General features: G+C 37.7%; 1 protein-coding gene across 1 annotated transcript; it reads left to right on the forward strand.

The window, feature by feature from the left end:
• The first annotated feature begins 2,358 nt into the window (after positions 1-2,358).
• On the forward strand, positions 2,359-18,055 carry mmd (monocyte to macrophage differentiation-associated). The gene is made up of 7 exons (XM_048200800.1): positions 2,359-2,688; positions 5,650-5,731; positions 7,886-8,046; positions 10,407-10,481; positions 13,011-13,112; positions 13,632-13,701; positions 16,847-18,055. The coding sequence occupies exons 1-7, from the start codon at positions 2,663-2,665 to the stop codon at positions 17,048-17,050; spliced, it is 720 nt and encodes a 239-aa protein (XP_048056757.1). The 5' UTR covers positions 2,359-2,662; the 3' UTR covers positions 17,051-18,055.
• The last annotated feature ends 418 nt before the right edge of the window (positions 18,056-18,473 follow it).

Genomic DNA, 18,473 nt, shown 5'->3' on the forward strand with positions numbered 1-18,473 from the left:
TTCCTGGAAAACAAGAAAAGCACGTAGAGGAACATGACACTGACTTCTTCTCAATTCACTTAACAGCCTTACGTAAATGTTCAGTGGCATCTAATGCCTTTACTGCTGGTTTATGTAACGTTGCTTCTGGTCACACAGAATGCTCTTCAACCAAACACGCTGTTCCACATTAATATTGTGCAAGTTTGCCTTTGGCATTAGTTGCAACATGCGGGTAGGGATTCATTTTATGTGTGCGTGTTCATGAAGAGAATGGTTCAGATGAACTGCCTGTGCAAAAAAAACAAATTTGATTCACTGCCACGAGGGGAAATTCAGCGACAAATCAGGAGCACAAGTGCACATTTACACGATAAAGGTTCAAAAAGGGGGGTTTTGCAGTGATGCAGTAGAATTTTGGTTCCCCAAAAAAACTTTCAGTGAACAGTTCTTAAAGGGGACATACATCATGAAAATCTGATTTTTTCCATGTTTAAGTGCATAATCGGGTCCCAGATGGATCAGAAAATGTGAAAAAGGACAACCCAATAACTTTGTTTTGGCAAGCCTAACTCTCTAAAAGCATGTAAAAAAACGAGCCGCGAGATTTCGTTCCCCTCGTGACGTAGGAAGGGGGTCTTATTATTATATTACCGCCCCTTAATTTCCATCCAGTTCGTGAATAGATCATCTCTTCCTACTAAATCATTTATAGCATCAAATAAACATGAATGAACATCAGAAGGAATGTTATTTCAAACGCTGAAAGACGTCAATACATTTTTCAAGTTCAAGTACACCGAGGTTAATCTTCTAACTCCTGACTGCTTTGTCGGACAAAATGGCGGATTCGGCGTTATGATTGGTTAGATCGCTTGTCAATCAAACTCTCGGCGAAGGGTCAACTACATAAATTTATCCACTAACCATTCAGAAACGTCTAGTTTCATTCTAAAAGTTGTAACTTCTTCTTGAGTGTCTCCATTAGTGTCGACTCCAGCTTTGTTGTTGTTGAGCAACCGAAGCGTGAGCTGTTAAAGGAACACGCGCAATGATATTACGCAGTGCCTGTGACCCCCTGTTTGAACAGGGAGCGTGCCTTGCAACCATGGAGACATTTGTGAGAGGTGCTGCGTAATATCATTGCGCCTGCTGCACCCATGGTACGGCAGCAAAGTTCCTTGATTATTACGCCAGAATGAGAGTATAGTTTCTAGCCATATCACTTTTAGTCTGTCTTAGTACACAATGTAACAACAGAAGAGTCAAGTTTTAAATAGGAAAAATATTGAAACTCTTTGGTCATTTTTGATCGAGATGCTAACGGTCTATTCAGATTCAATGAACTATGCTAAGCTATGCTAAAAGTGGTACCGCCAGACCCGGAGATCGGCTGAATGGATTCGAAAACGGTAAAACTCAACTGTTTAGCTCTAGGGGAGTTGGAAAATGAGCCTATTTTCAAAAAAAAGTGGAGTGTTCCTTTAAAGCTCCGCCCTCTTCTGGAAAGGGGGCCGGGAGCAGCGGCTCATTTGCATTTAAAGGGACACACACAAAAACGTTGTGTTTTTGCTCACACCCAAATAGGGGCAAATTTGACAAGCTGTAATAAATGATCTGTGGGGTATTTTGAGCTGAAACTTCACAGACACATTCTGGGGACACCAGAGACTTATATTACATTCATAATACGTGTCCTTTAAAGGAACCATTTTTTTCCCTTTTTAATAATCTAAAGAACCTTTTGTGCATTGAAAAGCTTTCATGGATGTTAAAGGTTCTTCATGGAACCATCATAAAGTTTGTTAAATTTTAAGAGTATAAAACAATGGCATTTTGATCATGCATTACTCAGATGCTAGAGATCAAAGGCTTATACCTTTAAAAAATAAAGTTGCAGTGGTCATCACAAGCTAAATACCACATACTACCATGGTATTTACATGCTAGTCTAAAGTAGGCCAATTGCCTACTAAAATGGTAATTTGATAACACTCAATTGATTACCACATGCATAAACCATGGTATTTACAAATGTCTATGGTTCTCCGAGGTATTTTAAAGAAGGGGCATGTCCAAAAAACAGTCATTTGTCACAGAAACAAGGAAATAAAAGCTGTTTTGCAGCTCACTCACCGCATTAAGTTAAAATTACAGCTACACTTAATTACCGTTTTAAATTACAACTGAATGACATTCATTTGTTCAATTCAATGTCACTTTTGAATACAGCACATATAATTCAAACAGGTATGGCAACTCTCGCCAGCATACGCCCCGCCCTCCATTGTTGCGTCAAACAAAGCGATATCATTCCCGCCGATGATTGGTCGAACTCATCAACCACCTCACTCCAAACACGCTCCCATTGGCTGACAGACCCGTCAATCACATCTGCCGAAAAAAAAAAAAAGTACTACTCCGTCTCCGGCTTTCGATAGTCACAGAAAGAGGGGAAAAGGCAGAGAAAGAGAGAGGGATTCGACACAAGACGGAATGATGTGACAAAACAGTCTCTTGTGGATGATTTAGGGTGTATTTGAGCCGTTATGGTGGCACGACCGCGTTTTGTTTCAGTCTGGGATTGATTTTAGTGTGAATGGGGATTTTGCCGCAGGCCTCGGACATCTGATTCATTTTCATCATCTGATTCATTTACTGTTTTTGTTTGTGTACTCGCGAGATGAAGAGGGTGAATAGTTTCCAGAGGTGAGCCAGCTAACTAACTAACTAACTAACGCGCTGTTACTATTACAACGCGATGTGATCTGTCTGCTATTTGTTTGTTGGTCATTAATTGTGTCTGTTTGTTCAGAGGAGATCAGATCCTGCATCTGTATCGATTCTGTGCTGTACTGAGATCAGACATGATGCTTTTATTCATTTATTCAGATCATGCATTGATAGTATGTGCTAATATTGACTCTACACCATTCAGTCCAGAGATCAGACTTTATTTATTTACTATATTCTTAATGCAGAGGTCAGATCATGCATCTGTATCCCTTCTGTGCTGTACTGAGATCAGACATGATGCTTTTATTAATTTTTTCAGATCAAGCATTGATAGTATGTGCTTATATTGGCACCATTCACTCCAGAGATCAGACTCTATTCTTAATGCAGAGGTCAGATCATGCATCTGTATCCCTTCTGTGCTGTACTGAGATCAGACATGATGCTTTTATTAATTTATTCAGATCATGCATTGATAGTATGTGCTTATATTGACACCATTCACTCCAGAGATCAGACTCTATTCTTAATGCAGAGGTCAGATCATGCATCTGTATCCCTTCTGTGCTGTACTGAGATCAGACATGATGCTTTTATTAATTTATTCAGATCATGCATTGATAGTATGTGCTTATATTGACACCATTCACTCCAGAGATCAGACTCTATTCTTAATGCAGAGGTCAGATCATGCACACATATCCAGCTCATGTTGTGGTCTGATCATGCTTTATTTCAGTGCATCTCAAGCCAGTTATTTAGTTTAGAGATGTTTAGAGATCAGATCATGCATATATTGCAGATCAATTGTTTGTTGACTCTATAGTGTCTAATCAGAGAGATTAGACTATAATACTTGATGCAAAGATCAGATCAAGTTTATTGACTATGCTTTGATCAGAGATCAGATTTTGCATGGATATGTCTATTTATTGCCTCTATCGACTCATTCTTGAGTTCTGATGGTGGGTTTATCTCAGTTCATGGTCTGATATCTCCTCTCCAAACATCAGCAGTGTCAGGAGGATTCAGATGCATGGGTGTATGTAGGGATGGAGAGGGAGACGGAGGGGAATGCAGTATGGATACGGATGTTTGTGTGTTTTTAATGAGCACGCACCACTGCATCAGACGCCACCATGTTTGACATCATTGCTGCATCCGTTGAGGAGTTTACCATACAAACACACACACCTGACAAAAACAAAACATCTGTACTAGTCACACTGTGTACCCATCGACGATAGAGAAAGATCTGGCAGAAATGGCTCTGATTGAGTCACAGGCTGGTGTCTGTGCATTATTTCTTTATTTTTTAGACGGATACTAAAGTGTGAATGACTGTTTTTAGCATTTAATTATTTAAGTTTAATTTGATTTGTTCAAATGTTTGTCATTTATCTAAAGAAATTATTTTTTTTAGACACATAGTTTAACATTCTTGGTCACTACATAATAATTCCCGTCCTTCCTCCATTTGTGTCTATCTAGAAAAATGTTATAGTGCTATTTTAGTATCATTATTATACTGTTTCTTGAATTATTTTATATATGCACTGCCATCAAAAAGTTTGGAAACGCCCTAGAAAAGTGGGGTTTTGGACAATATTGGCATGAATCCTTTTTAATTTGTGATAATTTTGCACTGATAAGGGACAACACAAACTACGAAAACATATTTTATTATATAAACAGTTTATACATAGAAAAAACTTAAATTTTCGATTCATCAGAATATCCAGCATTAGCAGCTATCTGACCTAAACTGGGTTCTGATTGGTTCATTGTATTCTAAACTTAATTGGCAATCAATTGTTGAAGCTATTAAGGTGTGCTGACCCAAAAATCTTTTACAAACCTGGGCCAAGTTTAAACCAGTAACCAGGCATCACAGCTGGCAAAGGGGCATGTCTGACTTTGACATGTTTATATTGCCATTATTATGTAATCAAAATGAAAATTATTATTGCTGGTCTTCAATGATAATGTCAAGTTACTGTAATGTATTTGCACCAAAAAATGATAAGGATTTATGCTGATATCATCCAAAACCACACTTTGCCAGGGGTGTTTCCAAACTTTTGGAGGTCAGTGTATTTTCCATATTCATTTAAAATTTAGTAATTTTGTTGTGTTTTTGTCAGTTAGTTTGTTTATTTTTTTTAATATGTCTGTCTATTTTTTTTCTGTTTTATTTTTAGTTTTAGTCATTTTAGTACTTTTGCCTTAGAACTATTGCCTTGGCAACTAACTGAAATATTTACAGTTAACATTTATTATTTTAATTAACGTAAATGTTTTTTAAAGGATTAGTTCACTTTAAAATGAAATTAACCCCATGATTTATTTATGTATATGAGTATCTTCTTTTAAGACGTACACAATTAGAGTTATATTAATAAATATCCTGATGCATCCGAGCTTTATAATGGCAGTGAACGGGACCAACGAGTTTGAAGCTCAAGAAAATGCATCCATCCATCATAAACGTACTCCACACGGCTCCAGGGGGTTAATAAAGGCCTTCTGAAGTGAAGCGATGCGTTTGTGTTAGAAAAATATCCCTATTTAACAAGTTATAAAGTAAAATAAACGCAAACGCATCGCTTCGCTTCAGAAGGCCGTGTGGAGTACGTTTATGATGGATGGATGCATTTTCTTGAGCTTCAAACTCGTTGGTCCCGTTCACTGCCATTATAAAGCTCGGATGCGTCAGGATATTTATTAATGTAACTCCAATTGTGTTCATCAGAAAAGTCATATACACCTAGAATGGCTTAAGGGTGAGTAAAGCTTAGGCTAATTTTAATTTTAAAGTGAACTAATCCTTTAAATACTTCACGATAATAACACTGGTCCAAATGAACATCAGAAGTAATCATTGTGTTTTCCGCTCCATTGTTAAGCATGAATGCACCGTGTGTTGTGTTTCAGGTTTATGAACACCCGGGCGGCTGCAAACTGCCGTTACCAGCCCACGTGCTACGAACACGCGGCCAACTGCTACACCCACGCGGTAATGAACATTCATTCTTTGACTAACTGAACTAAATCGATCCACCTAAGCACTCGTTTGGAGTCATGAAGATGTGATGTGACACTCCCAAATGTTGCCATGTTAACTCTTTCCACACCATCGACGGAATATTCCATCATTTATGACACGCTTCCCTGCCACTGACCGAATTTTCGAGATATATCTAACTGCAGAACCATCGAGCCACACGTCACAGCGGTCAGGACAGTTAAAAGTTGGTGCTGACCAGGGGTGGTCTCATTATTAGGAGATCAGTGGATCTACCACTGGAGAAAACTTGGATTACGTGTGCTTTGATAACCAATCACAATACAGCCTTGACATCATTGAATCTCGTTCAGAGTTGTGTGACAATCAATCACTGTAAAGGCTGATTTATACTTCTGCGTCGAGTGTCCGCCGTAGCTACGGCGTCGGCTGTGCGTAGCACGCGTAGCATACGACGTAGCCTGACGTGCACCTCTTCAAAAATGTATCAATCCTACGCGGACGGCAAGCGCTCTGATTGGTCTGCTAGAACCCCTCCCTCGGGTCAAAAAACTGGCGCGTAGCACTCGGAGAAGAGCGAGCACTTTCAACTTCACTATGAATGAAAAACACTCTGTTTCAGAGGACACATACAGTCAAACTGCAACAAAAGTCATTACCTATTTGCCGCTTCTCTGCCGTTTCTGTTTGTAAGCTTCTCTGACAACGTACATGACGAGCTGCTTCTACTTCGGCTTTTGTTTTGATACTCAACGTGACCGCGGACACTGCCTCCTAGTGGTCTGCATGTACGTCGACGCGGACAACGACACAGAAGTATAAATGAAAACAGACGCATAGCCTACTGCGCAGAGGCTCCGGCGTAGGTCCGACGCTGAAGTATAAATCAATCAGCCTTTAGCGTATAACATGGAAATCAATGAGAAGTGCCGTAAACTGAATCATAAAACAGCGTTGTTGTTTTTTTAGTGTAAACTCCAACAAAAATGTTTAAGAGCAAACATGTTGAAGATTATTGGACGGTCTGTCGATTCATTCATTGATAAGCTATTGCCTCATAAAAGCGGTTTATTCAGCGTAGTGAAGCCTCTCCTCCATTGACATCCATTAAAAAACAGCCTCTGGTTTCCTTCCCTGAATACTGCAGCATTAGCAGGCGTTACGCTTTTTTTGCTAACCTTTCAGGCTTGCCTTCATGTGGCATCTTTGTGATGACAATCACGTATCCCGCCCCAACCACTAACTCTAACCTTCACTATAACTATAAGCTCTACCTCAAAGGGATAGTTCACCCAAAAATGAAAATTATCCCATGATTTACTCACCCTCAAGCCATCCTAGGTGTATTTGACTATCTTCTTTCAGACCAACACAATTGGAGATATATTTAAAAATATCCTGGCTCTTCCAAGCTTTATAATGGTAGTGAAGCGCCACAAGAGTAACCCGTTTGATTTGCTCTCTCCTCTGCGCTTCCGCATTTGTCATTGCGTCATGCGTCAGGTCAGAGGTTACTCTTCCGCCTCAAATTGATGTTGGAAGCTAGTTATTATAGTGATTTAAAAGTTTTAAATATGAATATTTTGCAAAAAAATGCACCGCTTCGCTTCAGAAGGCATTATACATAAGGGCCACTATTACGCATCTTCTGAAAGAGTAGAGAAACTCCCGATCAAAACACAGGTGAAGAAGATGCAGAAACAAGCGATATAAGCATTACTCATGCACATGTAAAATAACACGCTCATCAAACATTCAACAGGATGCAAATCAAAACTGGAAGAGGTTTATGACTGTGATGCTTTGGGGGTGTTGATGGACGCAATCTACTCCATCTATGTTTTGATCATCATTATGAATCTGTGATTATAAAAATTTTTGTTCAAAATCTTACCCATATTCCCAAAAAATCAATGCATGATGCTAGAATAAAATGTTTTTTTTTTCTTGATTAAAAGCAGAGGCTCTGTTCTTTCTTTTGATATATTGCATGCTCATATATTCTTACAAGTTTTGTAAAAATGATCAATGATGCTGATGCTGGCTGGAAACTTTTTTTTTAATAAACGCTGGCGGGGAAAGAGTTAAATGTGTATTTTGTCCCCAAATGATCGCCTGTCTTTAATTCTCTGTTTATCTCTGTAGTTCTTGATTGTGCCGGCGTTTGTGGGAATGGCTCTGTTACACCGACTGTCAGATGACCGCTGGGAGCGGATCACAGCCTGGGTCTACGGCATGGGTCTGATCGCGCTGTTCCTTGTCTCCACTGTCTTTCACATCATTTCCTGGAAAAAGAGCCACATGAGGTATGTTTGCCGTCATACGATTCACATCAAGGTGACTCTCACCACAGACTCTCTGCAGAGTTTTGGGAGTGATGACATTGCAAGATCGAATGCCTTAAATGTATTAATGGTGTACAAGCAGGGCCTAAAACTAACCTTTTGCCACACCTGCCAATGGCTAAGTTTACATAAATATTTTTTACCAGCCATTAAACTGATTTTGCAAACTAATATAGACTAATATAACTAATATAAATTTAAAACATTATTAAAGACAAGTAAACAGTCAGTAAAACAAACAAAAAAAAAGCACAAAAGCACAAATAAATGCAATATAACAAAGATACAAATGAAATAAACAGTGCTTTTCAGGTTTTTCAGGTAGATCTGACAGTAGTTTTTAGATGCAGAAATTTAAGTAAGCAAACATAAAATAACACTGCATAGTCTTCATTGTATAAATTAAACATCTTTATTAATCATTCCTTATTAAAGTTACAAAAGTAGTTCATTCAAGAGCATTGAGTGACTTTCTTTGCCCTTTGTTGTTTGATTAGTGTTAAAAATAGTCAGCAGCAGAAATATTAGGCTGCTGTCACTTTAAGAGCGAATGTACAGATCTAATAAACTGATACCTTACAAGTGCATTTACTTTTTTGGCTGTTTACATTCACTTAAGACATAACCGACTATGTTTACTAGGATACTCGCTATTTTTTGACATAATTTTGTGTGAGTTTGGCCGCTCAAGTGCAAGAAGACGTGAAAGAAAGCTTAGTATAGTATTTGTGCGCTGTCTGAGAAGCGGCTTTCTGGGTCTGAGTTACCGGCCATCTGGTGATTGACACAGTTTTATATACTTGCCAACAACGGGTTTTACTCTCATTTGGCGCTTGACAAGTGTTAAGTTTAGGCCCAGTGTACAAGAGTCACTTCTGAAACTGTGCATTAAAAAGTTGTGCAACTCAGTTCTCATGACCTTGAAAACCATTTGACTTTTAAAGTTTGCATTCTTCTATACTTTAAACTTTGTGCATGTTCATTCAAAACCACCAAAACAAGAGCAGTTCTGTAGATGCTCCATCGATCAACTTTAATATGCATCAAAATATGAAATTTTAGGGAACGTGGTCAAAGTCCCTTTAAGACATTCACTTGGCAGCCATCTTTGAAGTCCCTTTAAGACATTCAGTCGGCCATCTTTGAAGTCCCTTTAAGTCAGGGTTGTCTAAACTCGGTCCTAGAGGGCCACTGTCCTGCAGAGTTTAGCTCCAACTTACCACAACACATCTGCCTGGAAGTTTCCTGTATGCCTAAAAACCTTGATTAGCTGGTTCAGGTGTGTTTAATTGGGGTTGGAGCTAAACTCTGCAGGACAGTGGCCCTCCAGGAGCAGGATTGGACACCCCTGCTTTAAGACATTAGTTGCGTCCCAAATGGCGCACTATACACTATGTCCTTATGCACTATGTACTCATCTGTGTAGTGTGTGGATTTTATAAGGTTATTTTGCCATTCAACATCAGAGTCTGATGCCCCTCTCCCTCTACTATGCAATTAAAGCTGTGACAGTTGAGTGCATGAAGTGTCCAACATTCCACACTTCATTTTTTTCCGTTAATTTAGTGCATCATCCGGGTATTTAAAGTGTACTTTTTCTTTTTGGAATTTTCAGTGTGAACATACTACTTGCACTATTTATATTTAAAAACGTCATAGAATAGCAACTATTCACTCGGTGGCCATCTTTGAAGTCCCTTTAAGACATTCACTCATCCCTTTAAACATTCTCCAAAGCTTATGATTTAAATTTCATATTTAAAATCACCAGTGAAATTTACGGAAGAGGATTAGGGCCAAGCAATAATAAAAAAATAAAACCATCTCGAGATTAAAGTTGTTAAATTTCGAGAAAAAAGTCTAAATAAAATGTTGAGAATAAAGTCGATAAATTTCGAGAAAAAAGTCAAGATAAAATGTTGAGAATAAACTCATTAAATTACGAGAAAGTCGAAATAAAATGTTCAGAATAAACTCGTTAAATTACGAGAAAAAAAACTTGTTAAATTTCGAGAAAAAAGTTGAGATAAAATGTTGAGAATAAACTCATTAAATTATGAGAAAAAACTCATTAAATTACGAATTTGTTTAATAATTTAACAACTTTTTTCTCGTAATTTAATTACTTTATTCTCAATGTTTTATCTAGACTTTTTTCTTGAAATTTAACACTTTTTTTTTCTTGTAATTTAATTTCCATTCATAGTAATATGAGCGCGTCGTCTTTGTATATATAAAGTCTTTGGTATATGGCACAAAAATTCTAGAGTGACCGTACATTAAATTGTGTCTTATAGTTTCCTGTGTGTTTTATCTTTCAGGTCCATGGAGCACTGCTTCCACATGTGTGATAGAGTCGTCATATACTTCTTTATCGCTGCCTCTTATACACCATGGTACGGTTTCTTAATACATATTTATTGATATTATATTTAAATCACTGAGCTACATTGAAAAAATGACCAGGTTTATATGTAAATTACCATGGTTTTTGGGGGGATTTATTTGATCAAAAATACAGTAAAATCAGTAATAATGTGAAATATTACTACAATTTACAATAAGTGTTTTCTATGTGAATATATATCAAAATGTAATTTATTCTTGTGATCAAAGCTGAATTTTCAGCATCATTACTCCAGTCTTCAGTGTCACAAGATCCTTCAGAAATCATTCTTATATGATGATTTGATGCTCAAGAAACATTTCTGATTATTATCAATGTTGAAAACAGTTCATATGTTTGTGAAAAATAGTGATGCATTTTTCTTAAGGATTCTTTGATGAACAGAAAGTTCAAAAGAACAGCATTTATTTGACATTATGAATGTCTTTGCTGTGACATTTGATCCACAAATGATGCATTTCCTCATTTCTGACACAGTATTTTCCAGTCTAGCATCTTGTACTTGCGGAAGTGAAGTCATAGTGCAAAAATGCATTTACATGCATGATTTATTTTTGTCTCATTTCGATTGTGTTCTGTAACGTCAGAGATCAGGTAGCACAACATTTTTGAGACGGCAGTCTGTCATGACAGTCGTGTGACTGAAGCGGAAGCAACATTTGCTCACTTTCCTCTACAAGTGTGAATAATTCAGACACAAGCACAGAAGTGAAGTGAGCTTTAACTCCTGTTACAGAGCATCTTTAATTAACGCCGGTCACTAAGTGAAAGAACACAAACCCATGCGTAAATCATGGTAATATCTTTAGTTTGTTAACAGTAAAACTATAAAATGGACACAAGTTCCAACTCTAAAATATAATTTAATAAGCCATGTTCAACGCTGTTGTAAAATATACACACACAATGGCTGTTTTTACTTATAACTTGTCAAAAAGTCATTTTCACATATCGGTCATTTTGAATTTTGTAGTAGAATGCTGTACTTTATGAACGCATGAACGTATCATGACGAAATTCGGTATGGGTCATCGGCATGATGCCCTGAAGTAGTCTGAGAAGTTTCGGACCAGTGCCACCTAATGGTGAAAAATTATTTAAACGCTTATAACTTTAAATGTGGTTGACTAATTGAACGGGAGTGATCTTGTTGGATTTCTGAATCCTTGCCGAGTCCAACGATACCGAACATGCTAGGTTTCACCTTATGTTTAGTGCAACGTTGTGATTTAGCGTTTAAATCATTCACGAATATCTTCGAAACCGTTAGTCCGATCGAGACAAAACTGTGGGTCGTTGACTCCATACAAATGTGAAAATTTTGATTGTGGCAGAAAAATGCAATCAAAGTCAGGTGTGGGTAAGTTTTGATGTGTTCATATGTATAAATGTCTATAACTCCTTAAAGGATTAGTCCACTTTTAAATAAAATTTTCCTGATAATTTACTCACCCCCATGTCATCCAACATGTCCATGTCTTTCTTTCTTCAGTCGAAAAGAAATTAAAGTTTTTGATGAAAACATTCCAGGATTATTCTCCATATAGTGGGCTTCAATGGCCTCCAAACGATTGAAGGTCTAAATTAGTTTCACTGCAGCTTCAAATTGTTCTACACAATCCCAGATGAGAAGTAAGGGACTTATCTAGAGAAACCATCGCTCATTTTCTGAAAAAAATTGAAAATTATATAAGTTTTAACCATAAATGCTCATCTTGAACTAGCTCTCTTCTTCTTCTTCTCTATTTGAATTCCAGCAGTGTAGACACTGCTAAGTGTATTACTGCCCTCCACAGGCCAAAGTTTGAACTAATTTTTATATGCAATATGCTAGTTCAATAGTATATAACAATTAGTTCAAACTTTGACCTGTGGAGGGCAGTAATACACTTAGCAGAGTCTACACCACCAGATTTCTAATAGAGAAGAAGAGAGCTAGTTCAAGATAAGCATTTATGGTTAAAACTTATATAATTTTCTATTTTTTTCAGAAAATGAGCAATGGTTTCACTAGATAAGACCCTTATTTCTCATCTGGGATTGTGTAGAACAATTTGAAGCTGCACTGAAACTGTAATTTTGACCTTCAACTGTTTGGTGTCCATTGAAGTCCACTATATGGAGAAAAATCCTGGAATGTTTTCATCAAAAACTTTAATTTCTTTTCGACTGAAGAAAGAAAGACATGAATGACACTTGGATGACATGGGGGTGAGTAAATTATCAGGAAAAGTTCATTTAAAAGTGGACTAATCCTTTAATGAAATTAGATATTTTTACCAAAATTGACACGCTTATGTATGGGGGCACTCTGAGGACACACAAAAAAAGGCGGTGGGACTGTGCCATAATTGGACAAAACATTAAATTTTCTACTGAACTGTTGGTCTGATTGACTTCAAAATTGACATGCAGTATCTTTGTCTGGGATGGATCAGGGTGTGTGTGACGGTTACACACATTCCTCTGTGATGAGCGCAGCACTAATGAGGGGGTGTGTGTGTGTGTGTTCCTGCAGGCTCAATCTCCGGGAGCTCGGGCCGCTCGCTGCTCACATGCGCTGGTTTGTTTGGTTGATGGCAGCCGCTGGAACCATCTATGTGTTTAACTACCACGAAAAGTACGTCTGACTTCAACTTAATGTCTTATACTGTATCTGACATACTCTGACATCATATCCTAATTATGGGCAAGATTAATAATAGACATGCACAAAGTGATAAATTATATTTTGCTGAATGTACTCGGTTGGGATTGTTTTTGTATACAATATTGTTTTACAGATTCTTCAAGGAAATTATATAGAGTGTTTTATTATTTTTTTTTTTTATTATTTATATGTGCAATCCAAATGGATGGCAATTTTATATGCATTTTTAAATGCACAAATTAAATTTCTTAGATGTAGACCTAAAAATGTCTTTTTTTTTTTTTTTTTTTTTTTTTTTTTTTTTAAAAAAATGCAAGTTTATTGCAAATAAATCATTTCTTAAAGTGTATGTGATAAAATATATCATTAAACATGCACAAACTAGACAATTAAAGCAATTAACAGTAGAGCGATGTTTAATGTTATTATCTTTTGTTCATGTTCTTATTTGTTCATGCGTGTCTGATGATGTTTTGCTCGTTTGTGCAGGTATAAGTTAGTGGAGTTGGCGTTTTACTTGACCATGGGCTTCTTTCCTGCTCTGGTGGTGACATCAATGGTGAGTGTGTTGAGCTTCATTTCCTGTTGAGCTCATCAAGATAATGGCTGCATCCAAAATCACATACTCTCTTGAGTAGGCACCTATTTTGAATAAGTACTTTGCTAGCATTAAAGCATGTTCTATGTAGTATGAATGTAATCCAGACGTACTACATTCACCATGTTTTTATTATCATGTGACCGTATGTATATAAATTGCAATGCATTGATTATCAGCCTTCAGAAGTAATTCTGTATTTAGGGAAGCGTTAATTTTCCCCCCTCCCTGGTGTCTTGAAGAATATTTCTTTTCCCCTGAAGTAAATAAGATCACCTTCACCTTTCTTGAGTCCTTCTTGAGTTATTTTTTTTAGTGTATTAAGTACATTAATGTAATGTAAGGAGATGTTTTTTATGTCATGTAATCCCAGCAAGTTTTACTGTATCATTTACTGTAATATTTTTTTTAATCAGCATAAATGAATGGAAGTACAATCAATAGTATTCTGATATTAATATATACTTTACTATTTAGAATTATTTGTTTTTACATATTTTATTTTACATTACATAATGAGAACATGACATGCTTAATTGTCATGAAAACCAAGGTAACAAATAAAAAACACACTTAATTTTCTTAATAACTTACAGAACAATCCAGCCATAGTTTGACAGGTTTTGTGAGATTCACTCTTTCACATAAAGTACAAATAAAGCACCTGTGTACAGTGTACATTATACAGTACAATAAAGACCTGAGTACAGCGGTTCTGTATTGTAAACATTATATGTTTACATTTATGCATTTACAAGATGATTTTATCCTCAGCAACTTACAAAAGAGTAACAAAGAGACGACAGTATTCGTAATATATAATTGCAGGTTAAACTAGATTAGGAAGCAAGGCTTTTTTTTTTTTTTTCGTTTGTGCGTATAAACAAACTGAGATTCAAACATTAGTGAACTACAACATATCCTTTGCTTTAGGTCCATGTGTTATTTGAGTCATAGACAGCAGGAGAACTGTGTGTGTGAATGCAAATTGGCATGTGTCCCATGTCACAGACTCTGACGCCACCTTGTGGTTTGGGATGCAACTGAGAGGCACTAAATAAGTCTCCCTGCATGCAAAGCCCAAGAAGTTGGAAATGAACAACAGTCAGCAGAAGTAAAAAGCTAAATGTAGGCTATGAACGAACTACACCACAGTTGCATGACTTAAACATCACCATGACTAAGATTCAACAACTCTTTCCGTCTTTATTTAAAAACATTTTCCCTGAAAGTCTGAGTTATAATGATTGAAAGAGTGTGATTATAAACACAACAAGGCTGTGAAAGCAGACTAGTGAGTAGATGAGTTTACCTGTTTAATGTCCTCAACAACCTCTGTAGTCACATTTACTGCGTCCCAATTCAGAAGCTGCATCCTTTCGAAGGACACCGACTTCGAAGGACAAGATTGTTCTTGTCGCCTAATGAACACGACTGAAAGCTGCCGTTGACAAGCGCCAGTAACATTTGTACTTTCTGAAAACAACACAGAGCTCACAACCTGTCTAAATATGTTCACCATGGTCCATTTCTGCTCATAATAAAGAGAATAAACTATATAAAATCGCATCTTTGTAAGATATAGTCAACATTTGAACCAAATTAAAGTTTTTTTTTTTAAATTTTTAATTTGCATCATTAGATATTCAAGCTGAAGCCCAGTACTGTAATCCTGTCGTCACCGGCGCACAATGAATCTTTTATGATACGCTAGTTTGCGAAGGATTCAGGCCTGGGAAACAAAGGACACATTTGGCCTGTCCCAAAATGGAACCCTAAAGGCAGGAACACACCAAGCCAATGCCGACAAACTAGTGGCGACGAAAGCAGACTGCGGGGTTGGCTCACGTCGGCAGCGTCTGTGTAGCACGTCAGTTCTGCGCCTGCGTGAGATGAAATGCCTTTCCGTACCAGCAGGTGGCAGTATCTGAACAGCCAATCAGAATGATCAGATGGCCCGACGGACCGACGAGCTCCGACCGCCGGTTCAACATTTCGAATCGGCCGGAAAAAAGCCGACGAGGACCAACTTCAGCCTGTGTTCCTGCCTTAAAGGCCTTGGTCTTGGATTAGGCGGTTTTGACTGCAACACTACCCTGCGGTCTTGTAAGTCCACAAGACCGCAAATTCACATGAAGGGCCCTATCATACACCCGGCGCAATGCGACGGCCAAGTGCGACGCAAGTGTTTTTTGCTGGTTTCAGCCCGACGCAGTTATCATTTTCACGTCCAGCGCCCATGTTGTTTAAATAGCAAATGCAACTCACGCCCATATGTTCGCCCAAGGGCGTGCTGGTCTGAAAACGAGGTGTGTTCAGGTGCATTGTTAGCGTGTTGCTATTTTGAGGCAACTGAAAACAACTGCGCCATTGACCAACAAAAACCTGGTCTAAAGTCAATGGCGCAATATTTTTTTTTTGTTATTTAAAGGGCGCGTTAGTAATATGCGCCTATAGGCAGGTGCAGAACGTGTTGAGGGTGTCGATATTCCGCCATGTAAACAGCAAATCCACACACCTGGCTTTTAAAGGGAATGGGAGATGACACTCTGATTGGTTTATTGCAGGTTACGCCCAAAACACCCATGACTCATTAAGAGAATAAGGAGAACCCTTTTGGACCATGCACCTGGCACAGCAACCATTTTTTCTATTGTTAAACTAGCAAAAGTGGATTTGGACACGCCCTAAGTGCACCTGCACCATGCGCTTAAGACCATGTGCTTAGATTGTTAAAATAGGGCCCGAAGTGTGCTATTTGGGACAGGGCCTTTGTAGACCGCATTCAAAGGAGCCTTCGAAGTATGCAGCCTCTGCATTGGGACGCAGCTCACTTTATTCAAGTAAACGCTTTAAAAGAGCTATTACTGATGTATTATATTCAGGTATTTAACCAAAGACCCATTCATTGAAGTGCTAAAATGCAAACCCGTTTCCATGTTTCGGCCTACAAAATGTGTCAAAATATTATCTTTTAAACATCTGTGGTGTAATAAAGTGGGCTATGACTAGGATTTCTGGTTGGTGCACAATAAAAAATGGGTAAAAACAAAACTTTACTGAATGATTTTCATGTCTGTGACTGTTTTGTTCTTGTTTTGAGCAGAGTAACACAGATGGGCTGTACGAGCTGGCGTTCGGAGGCTTCGTCTACTGCCTGGGCGTCGTCTTCTTCAAATCTGACGGCGTGATTCCGTTCGCTCACGCCATCTGGCATGTGTTCGTGGCGCTGGCAGCTGCCATCCACTACTACGCCATCTGGAAGTACCTGTACCGCAGCCCCGCTCTGGAGGACATCAGGGATGTTTGAGCGTCTCCAGCCCGAGCTCTTCCTCATCACTTCCTCTGTTGACGTCTCTCTCTCTGCTTTATCACCAAAACACCATGATCGTCTCGTCCGGATGCTCCAAACACCATAGTTTACCAGTACGACCATGCAATGTTTACGGTTTTCTAACCAACTTGGATCAGCGAAGTGTGCGTGTGTGTGTGTCGCAGTATTGCCACAGCTGCAACAACATGGCAATGCCATGTTCGTCAGTATTATGTAAATATATTCCACTGAAAGCAGATGAATTGTGATTGTGTCTGATATGTAATGATTTATTCTGTGCATTCTGACACACGCGCGCACACACTCTGTAGTTGTTTCATATCATCAGTAGTGAATTAGTTTGCTTTATTCTTGCAACTTTCTGTATCAGATCTATTTTTGCATCTCAACTTACTTCAGACGTACAGCTAGTTGTTTTCTACAAAGTGCTGGTGGTTTTCTACGCTCTTGCCGTGTTTCTGCTCTTTCAGCAGGATTTGAAAGTGCTGCACGGAGCTTTTTTTCTATGCGGCACTTTTCTAACAGGACGAACCACTTGTGTTTGATATTCCGTCACATCTGAAATGTTGTCGTTGAGAGGCTGATGATGGGATGATGGCGGATAGAAACGTTGCCGAGCACAACCAGGTCTACTATGCTGTAGGATGTCTATTTCACAGCCTGAACTTCCTTAAAGACACGTTTTCGATTCCTGCTGGTTATGACTTGATGATAGAATGACGTCCAGTATCTGTTGATGAATCTGACAAAAACGGGTCATATTTCACCCCAAAAATCAAAAGAAAAACCGATCACAAGAAACGTTGTTTTTAAAACTCGAGCCTACTATTTTTTAGGACCAATGCGTTTTTTTGCATTGTGACATTGTCAACATATTTTCCTTCTCTTTATATATACAGTCAAACCATTATTCAGACACCTTGAACATTTAATTCATTATAAAAGTTTATTCTCTGTAGTTTAAAAAAATGGTAATAAAATATGACAAGTGTTTGGTCCCAAATTTTTATTAATTTTACTGGTAGTCAACTGTATGAAGAATTTGAGTATAATATGTCAGTTTACTTTATTTTGCTATCCTCACTTACATAAATGAAATATAGTGTCCTGCACCCACTAGTAAAAATATATAAAAAATATAAAAAATGTCTGAATAATTTTTGGTTTGACTGTGTGTAATATATATATATATATATATATATGTGTGTATATATATATATATGTGTATATATATATATATATATATATATATATGTATATATATATATATATATATATATATATATATATATATATATATATATATATATATATATATATATATTAGTGCGAAAATTTGCTTTTATCGGCTGATACCGATTATTGGCCGATATATCGGTGCATTTCTTATAAAAAAAAC

The sequence above is a fragment of the Megalobrama amblycephala genome, linkage group LG1, assembly GCF_018812025.1.
Source record: "Megalobrama amblycephala isolate DHTTF-2021 linkage group LG1, ASM1881202v1, whole genome shotgun sequence".
In the NCBI taxonomy this organism is placed as follows: Eukaryota; Metazoa; Chordata; class Actinopteri; order Cypriniformes; family Xenocyprididae; genus Megalobrama; species Megalobrama amblycephala.